Source organism: Monopterus albus, unplaced genomic scaffold (genome assembly GCF_001952655.1).
Source record: "Monopterus albus unplaced genomic scaffold, M_albus_1.0 scaffold58.1, whole genome shotgun sequence".
NCBI lineage: Eukaryota > Metazoa > Chordata > Actinopteri > Synbranchiformes > Synbranchidae > Monopterus > Monopterus albus.
In genome coordinates, this window is record NW_018127938.1 from 798167 (window position 1) to 806968 (window position 8802).

The following is an 8802-nucleotide window of genomic DNA, read 5'->3' on the forward strand; positions in this document are numbered from 1 at the left end:
GCTCCTATTGACACCCAGACACAATGACACTGTCAGCTGGACACACTTGAGACTCTCAGGCAGAAAAGCCCTGCTCTTCTCTTCTCCAAGGAGACACACAAAAGTGTCAGCTCTCTTTTGCGCACACACCTACACACAGAGACGGTACACACCCATGTTCACTGTGTCTGCAGGCTAGTCTAGTTCTCTGACCTTTTCCTGCCCCAACCACCTTAAAAACACTCCATTTCTCTTACATTATAGCGTGGTGAGAGTATAAATGGGGGTGGGGGTGCAAGAGCCTGAGCAAGTGAGACTGCGGGGATGAATATGCATGTTATTGAGTTCATGTGTGTCTTCGTATGAACCTTTGTGTGTGTGTGTGTGTGTGTGTGTGTGTGTATTTGTTATGATTGCTATTGTTCTGCTAATCTTGTCAGTTTGCTGCCAGCCCCGCATCCAGAGCCTCTCATTAGCATTTCTGAGGAGAATCAGGGCAAAACACAACAAACAGTAAAGTAACAAAACAACCCAGCATCGACCCCGACTCCACTTGTTGTTGACTTTCATGTTTCGGCACTTTTTGTTGTGTGTCAACATGCATTCAAGACCCTCTAGGTGGGAGGAAGTGGGACAGAAAACGAGGGAGAAAATGTTGCCTCAATCTGTCAGTCAATCTAAATCTTGTTTGTTTAGTGCTCTTTGTGTTGATTTAAATAGAAAATGTACACTTGAACTGAAAACAAGGCACTTCACTTACTGTTTCTAGTTGAGTTGTGACACTAGAATTCATTTAGAGCAGCTATAATGGATATTAAAAAACAATGAATTGCAATGCAAAAAACAACATGACGGTGTAAAAGGAGTCGGTCATTGTGATGAACCTTAAGAGAAGTATTTCCTCTCAGCTACGTGGTGCTTTAGAGTGAGTTTCAGCTCATTGTTTACATGTCTGACTGCAACTGCAATGTTTAGTTTCACTGTCATGGCTCTCATACCGCGTTTGGCTGCAGCAGGCAGCTGGTTTGAACAAACAGGCGCTAAAAACAAACAGTGAGGTGGACTGCACCTGGCCGACAGCAAACAGCAGACAGTTACTAACTAATGAGCACGAGTATGTAAATATATAGAATGAACGGATTTCTTTAATGTTAGATCCAAAATTTGAGTGACTTTATTGGAAAGACATGAAAGATGATGACTGTTTGTGTTTAATCAGCTTAGAAATAGTCTTTGTTGATATTTGGGACTTTGGTAAAGATAGGATCACATTTTATGACCAATTTATGCAGAAAACCGTCGCCATTATTTTTCTCTTGCGAATGTAACATTCTAGTGAAACTAACTGGGTGCCATAAATATCCAGACACCTCTGTAGTAGAAATGGGGCCTGTGTGAAGCAGTGGGGGACAGCGTTTGGTTAAGAACAGGTCCGGTCACATGATGTTTATCTAACTACAGCTCTATTCTATTCTCATGACAAGTCGTTATGTCTCCCTGGACACAGTCAGAGAGGACTGGTGAAACAAACTGGCACTCCAGCTTGCACACGAGTAGACTAGAAAACTCAGTGCACCTTTATTGGATAGATCAATAGATAGCCAAAGAATATTCTTCCTAATAAAAATGTATATAAACACAATCTAGACAAAATTAAGCAGAGTACATGGAACATATTCATTATTAATTTATTTATTAATATGCATGTTTAGCACATTGTTTGGGGGGGGGCTCTAAAATCCACTATACACTACCTCTCTAGAACCAAACAACTCAAAGCAAAGCAGGAACTTGTGTCACAACTTCACAGAGTACAGAGACTCTGATGAAGGCCACAAACTGAAATGTGTTGGTCTTACAATAAAGTAATTCTATATACTGCAAGTGTTGCTGGATTTTAGCATCAAACTGTTGACAGACAAAGTTAGCAACAATCTGGTGAACATAGTGGCAGCTAAAGAGCCTGATATGTCCTTCAAACGTTAGGTGCTCGAAAGAGAGCCAATATTTGTCCAGTATGGTTTTGGAAATTGTGCAGTGCCTGCTCTTTAATAAATGATATGCACCTTTTCAAATAATGTATTAGTCTTAGTCACTGCATCTTAACCCATTTTAACACTGATAGAACATATTTCACTATCATTTTAAAATAAATAAACACAGATGTTCCCTGATAGACTAGTGGTTAGGGCGCAGCGCTCTCACAGCTAGATCCATGCATTCCACCAGAGAGCTTGGATTTGTGTTGCAAGATATACACACATACTACCGTTGTTTGTCATTTGCTATTTAGATTTAAGAATATTATTTAGTTGATGAAGGAAAACAAGAGTTTTAATAATAATTTAACAATGCAGCCCACTGTCATTTCTCCAAAACACTTTAATGAGGCCTTATGATCATTAGTTTTCAAACTAGGGTGGTGCATGTGCTTCATGGGGCTTTTCAGGTGTTCTGGCAGCTGGGTTACAGACGGATTTTGTTAATGGTTTGACCTGTGTTATTGTTTCTTTGTCTCTTTCAGGTACATCACCCAACAGGGTCATAAATTAGAGGTCGGGGCTCCTCGACCTCCAGCCACTGTCACCAACGCTGTGTCCTGGCGGTCAGAGGGCATCAAGTACAGGAAGAATGAAGTTTTTATGGATGTCATTGAGTCAGTAAATCTACTGGTGAGGACCATGTTTGCTTTGTCAACATCGCATCTTAAATTTCACACAGGTGCACCCTACTGTGGAAAATTTCTGCACCGTGGTTCATTTGGTTTTTATCAGAACCATTAACTTTTAATTTGTATACATCACCTAAGAATACAAAAAACAAGAATACCCAAGAATACAAAATAGTTAATAAAATTGTGGATACAGGAATGAGATAGCAGGTAAAATGGGGAGTTTCAGACATTGCACATGGTTTTGCACATAGTGGAATTTTGTATGGTGTTCTACTTAGTAGGGTAATGAGGGGTTATTGCACAGGTTTCTCACATTCTGTATTTGCCATCAGTCTTACTGCATCAGGGAAAAAGCTGCTGTAAAATCTTGTTCTGTGTGTGATGATACTGTCCGCTCTGCTGTGCGTGAGGTTGTGGGTGTGGTTTTTGTGTCTGAGCTTGAGTGTGAGCTCTGAATATGTTCTCTGCCCTTTTATGACAGTGCTGTGTGTACAGTGTGTCTATAGCAGGCAGTTCAGTCCCAATGAGTCAGGCAGAGTGCTGCTGTTGCTACTTCCCTTTCTGTGACCAGGAACTTTGTAAAATGTTTTCAGCTTTTTCTTCCTCTTTAGCACCTTGATGACATCTTTCACACCTCATGCTGAGAGCCTTTCAGTCCTGTCCCTCAGTCTGTTCTTATCTGCTGAATGGTTGTTCTTTTGGTTTGTTAAATTTATGACCTGGGGACTTTTGTGATTCTGTCTTATCACTGAATCATCATTTAAATAAAGCAACTTTAAGTGCACAATTATTTTGCCTTGTGCACTCTCAAGTCAATTTTCAAATTCCACGTGGACAGATTTAAGAAGGATCACAATTGAAGTCAATTTTCACATTCCACATGGACAGATTTAAGAAGGATCACAATTGTGTTCTTAATCGACAGTGTTTAATGTAATGTGTTGTTCCTTTTTGTTTAGGTGAGTGCCAGTGGCAGCGTCCTGCGCAGTGAAATAGTGGGCAGCATCAAGATCAAAGTAGTTCTGTCTGGGATGCCTGAACTCAGACTGGGTCTCAATGACAAAGTGCTGTTTGAAATCACAGGCAGTAAGTACCGGTGCGTCACTCTCTACAGTGTCTGCAGGTGATTTTGTGTATGAGGCAATGCAGTCATATTTCTATGTAGCTACATCTTAAAATACTTTGAGCTAAATATGTTCTCTTGTCAATGTCAGTTATTATTTTAAAATATTTTTGTATGTTGGCCAGGTCAGTGGTTCCCAACCTTATTTGTTCTGATTCACCTCCAGCTAGTGTCAACCTGCACAGAGAAGGTCAAAACATCCAAATGAAGCAACACTAAGCAAAATGCATTTTTTTGTCAAGCAGGGCTTTAAATGCCAAAAAGAACTGTGAATATGCTAGAACATGCCGAGCACTGGCCTTTTCTCCACTCACCTTGAATTCACCCTCATCCTTCCACCTTCACCACCTCTTTTTGTCACGGATACAATCCCACACAAGCTTTGCTTTCATCTTTCCACATCTTCCTTTTCCTTTCTTTCTGTGTTACCATTTTTTTTCTTTAATGCCTCCCACTGCTAAACCCTTCCATGCCTATCCCTTGTCCTCCTCCTTCTCCTCTCCTCTCTTCCTTCCTCTCCTTTGCCATCCCCCCCAATGCTCCTTACTGAAAGGGAAAGGCTCCATCACTGTTTAGCCTTTTTGCTGCTGAGTTAATCCTCACCCCAGGCTACAGCCCTGCAGATGAAAGGTGAGGGTCTGTAGATATCCTGTATATGCAGCCCACTATTCCCCTGCTGTGTATTGCAGTCTGGGAAATAAAACCTCGTTATGATTGGAAATAATGATGAGACAAGCACACTGACAGATACAAAAACACCTACGTACTGAATGTTCATACAAATATTAAAATGTGTTCTGCATTTTCATATTCAATAGTTGCACTTTTTACATATCTCACAGTTTATCTGGTGATTGTCATGTGTGCATGATGAGCACTTTTTTCACCCAACTGAATGCAGCCAAATTGTGTATATAAATCATTAAACACCGCCCTCTGCTGGTAGAAGTCCAGTACTGCCATTACAGGACTCGGAGATAAGTCATTTAGGTATAATTTGTTTGCTGTTGGTTTTGAGATTTGTTTTTCCCCCCTCCCAAAAATGATAGTGAGATATTTATAAAATGTTCTCATCCTGTATGACAGTAGGAGCTGAGATACAGGCAACCAGGGCTGCATCTAATAGTTATGTCCATTATCAAAGAAACCCGCTGATTATTTTTTAATTAATTATATTGTTTATAAAATGTCACAAAGCAGAAAAAATGCCAAAGGTGACCTCTTCAAATTGCTTGTTTTTTGTTTATAGCCAAAGTGAAAAGGTTCAATCATAAAATATTTGTCGCTTTTGCTAAGGTGATTTAAATGATTATGAATGAATGATCAAAACAGTTTCAGATTAATTTTCTATAAAGTGAATGGTCCACTGTTATCTCTGCACACTATATATCATCTTCCTCCGCCTTCCAAATGCTAAGAATTGTCTGTGAAATTGTTCCTCTGGCAACCGAAAGAACTCTGAGATGCTTTGGACAGAAACTTTTACTAAATGTCATTATAAACTAGATTTTTTTTTTGTTTGTTTTACTGTGCAACAAGAGGCAGAAAATAGATTAGGCACCTTCTGTCTGGTTCTGTGTATTAAAACCATGGGAACAGACAGGAGCAGCTTTAAACCTGCACCACAAGGGAGACAGCTATTGTATATTTGCAGTCCTCCTCTGACATGTACACGCATACACAACACACACACACACACACCTATCTCTTCTTCCAGCCCGAGTTCCTAGCAATGACTTATGACCTTTCCTTTCTGTCTCCTCTTGATAATGAAGCATCTACGTGTGTGTGTGTGTTAGTGACATAGAAACAAACAGAATGAGAAAAGCATTTCTAAAGCGCTTATCTCCTTAAGTTGCACTCTCCTTAGACTTGACCTCAGCCAGCCCTGCTCACATATGAGGAAATGTCACACACACAAGCAAATCAATAGAGAAACATGCAAGTTAACCGCATCTGTAAACACAAGCATGCCTAAGCCCATGCACATGCACACACTTGAGAGAGAACAATGAACAAGGAAAGTGCCGGAAAAAATTTCGTTGTGCTATGCATAATGACAATGAAGATTCTTGACTTGACTTTACACACACACATACACACGCACACATGTACACGCACCAACAGGCACACACTCACTCACACAGGTCCAGTCCAGGGTTGCATTCAGAGCAGGTGAAGCTTTAGGTGCCTGCTGAATGGGGAATTTAACTGCATTTACAACCGTTTTCCACCAGTCAGCATCCTCCATTAACCACAGAGGAGGAGAGCATCCAGCAGATTTCACCATTAAACGCTTTTAACTGCTCATTGCAGCAGCGCTGCGCTCCTGCTCCACCCTTGAGAGGACTTGGCTGGAAAAGTCTAATATTGTGCACAAAGAAAATGGTCTGACACAGTCTGTTGAGGTTTGTGTATAGCAGCCTCTGTTGTACACCTTTATGGTCTTAGAAATATGGGCTAAATAAGAGTATTTCCCTGATGGTCAGGGGTGTATAGCTGAATCGGTGGGTCAACAACAGGAAATACATTCAGTTCATTTTTGGTAAATCCTTATTTATTTAGCAAAATTATAAACATTTAATTATTGTGTTTCTCAAATATAGGGAATTGTAGACTTTCTCTTTTTTATGTGATTATATATTGAAAATCTTTGGGTGTTACAGTATTGTGTTGAGAATTTAACAGTTTTCAAACGTACTGATGAAATTATTAATTGATTTATGTAAAAAGACATTAACAGATGAATTAGTAATGAAAATAGCTGCACCGTACTCTGTAACTTGCATACATGCACAGATAATCACAGAGTACCTCATAAATGATTGTAAAAATATTATCTCCAGCTGAGGCTTTGTTTATCTGGCAGGTTAGGCTCGCCTTGTCACAGTTTAGTAAATCAAGAACCTAGATGCAGACAATGGACAAAAGGTCTTTATTGAAACCAAGATGGCAGATGATGCAAGACAAGGCAAGCAGATTAGCACAGTGGTGGACTCGGACCGTAAAACTGGTTCAGGTAATTAAGATGCTTAAAGACAGATGGCTTTACTTCCTGACTGGTACGGGTGAATTATGTGATTTACTGACACACAGATGCTAGAAGATGCTGGCAAACAGAGGTGAGCGTAGTCTCTATAATCAGCAGGAGAGGGGAAACAACAGATGAGAGTATCGCTAAGAGAACCTCTAGCTTAGCAGATGGGGAATGGCAAGATTGTGTAATGAGCTCACTGGAACAGGTAAAGATAGTGGAACGGGGGGGACAAAAACAGAGTGGAAGAGTACCAAAATAAAAGCCTGTAACAGGAAGTACAGGGAATCATGACTGATGTTTTGATATATTTGCAGACATTTCTGATGGTTTCACTTTGTCATTATGGATTATTGCACATGGATTGATAGAAAATGGCAAGTTTATCAATTGAAAATGAAATTTATGAGGCGTATAGTTTTTTAACCTGATAAATACAATATTTAGTTTATTTTCTCATGTATATTTTAGTGTAGTTTAAGTGTGTTTTACAGAGGCAGCTGAAAGGGCTTCAGTGGTGATGAGGATGATGGCAACAAACTGTGTGTGATGTGTTTGTATGTGGCAGCTAAATAATTGTTCACTGGAGGACAAGAAGGAGCCAGATATATGCGTTTGTGCGCGTGTGTACGAGAGAGAGACCATTTGTCAGTTATCAATACCTTGACCTTGATTTCTCTGAGGCTGCATGGAAAGCTCTGTATTTTTGTGCAATTTTGTGTGTGTTATTTTTGTGTGCCAGGAGAGAAGACCAAGGGAGTGGAGCTGGAGGATGTGAAGTTTCATCAGTGTGTCCGTCTGTCACGCTTCGAGAACGACCGCACCATTTCTTTCATCCCCCCCGATGGCGATAGCGAGCTCATGTCCTACCGCCTTAACACTACAGTGAGTGGGGCACGTAAACCAACACACACATTGCACCACCAGCATGCCAGCAACACCAAGAGCACACTTCTTATTTGTCAGACTCAAAATGCATGTGCTCAGATACCATCACAACTATAGTAGTATTTTTTTTTTTTTTTTGTAATTGATGTTAAAAACGTTTTTAATATTTTGGTTTTTGTGTTATCAATTTTTTATCATCTACCAAAGTTTGTTGTTCAACTGCAATATATGTTTCCTCAGATTTTTGTCATAAATCTTTTCTAGACATTGGAACTCTTATTATTTATTACCAAATATGTTTAAAGCAGCTACAGTATCGTTTATGTTTTTATAATAACAGTGTATCAGATTGTAATGTGAAAACAATATGTGAATGGGTTGTGCGCAGTGATGACACTGGAATCTTCACTGTACGCTACCTGCTCAACACCAAACACAGTAACCAGCTCTTAAACATACAGTATGTAACAGCTAAAACCAGAGTTGGTAGAGACCAAAAACAGAGCTAAGAGCAGAGGTTTTTGGACTGGCATTCTCCAGGGGTGTTTGTGTACCCAAAAAAACATTTTTTACATTTAGGTTAACTCTCAAAGACGTGTCGCATTTACATCAGAAAATCTGATATTACTATTGACTATTCTTGTAGTTGTGTAGTGCGGTTACTAGCGTTACACTGATAGTAAATGTAGTAGCAGTTCTGTTCATGGTAAAAGCTGGAAAAGTTGAAATATCACAGTAGTAATAACCAGCAGGGGTCATTTTGAGCTATTAGTAGTAGCAGTTGTGTTGATGATTGTGGCAGTGGGAATGGTAAGTGTAGTGCTAATAGTGAAGGTTATTGTCTTCCTTATACACAGTCTCTCTGTCTCTCGTCCACTGTGTCACTTTGGTCAGGTCAAATCAAATCAAATCAAATTTTATTTGTATAGTGCCAAATCACAACAAAAGTCATCTCAGGACACTTTACAAAGTAAGGTCTAGACCTTACTGTTATCAATATTATTACATAGGGAAAACCCAACAAATCCCCCTTGAGCAAGCACTTGGCGACAGGGGGAGGAAAAACTCCCTTTAACGGAAGAAACCTTCGACAGACCCCGGCTC

At 39.9% G+C, this 8802-nt stretch overlaps 1 protein-coding gene across 1 annotated transcript in view; it reads left to right on the forward strand.

Moving 5' to 3' along the window:
• The window catches only part of ap1m3 (adaptor related protein complex 1 subunit mu 3), a 20126-nt gene that overhangs the window by 5189 nt on the left and 6135 nt on the right, over nucleotides 1–8802 (forward strand). Inside the window, exons 5-7 of the mRNA XM_020602924.1 lie at nucleotides 2504–2651; nucleotides 3613–3739; nucleotides 7553–7695. Coding sequence (XP_020458580.1) covers nucleotides 2504–2651; nucleotides 3613–3739; nucleotides 7553–7695 — 418 coding nt within the window. The remainder of the gene's footprint in view (nucleotides 1–2503; nucleotides 2652–3612; nucleotides 3740–7552; nucleotides 7696–8802) is intronic.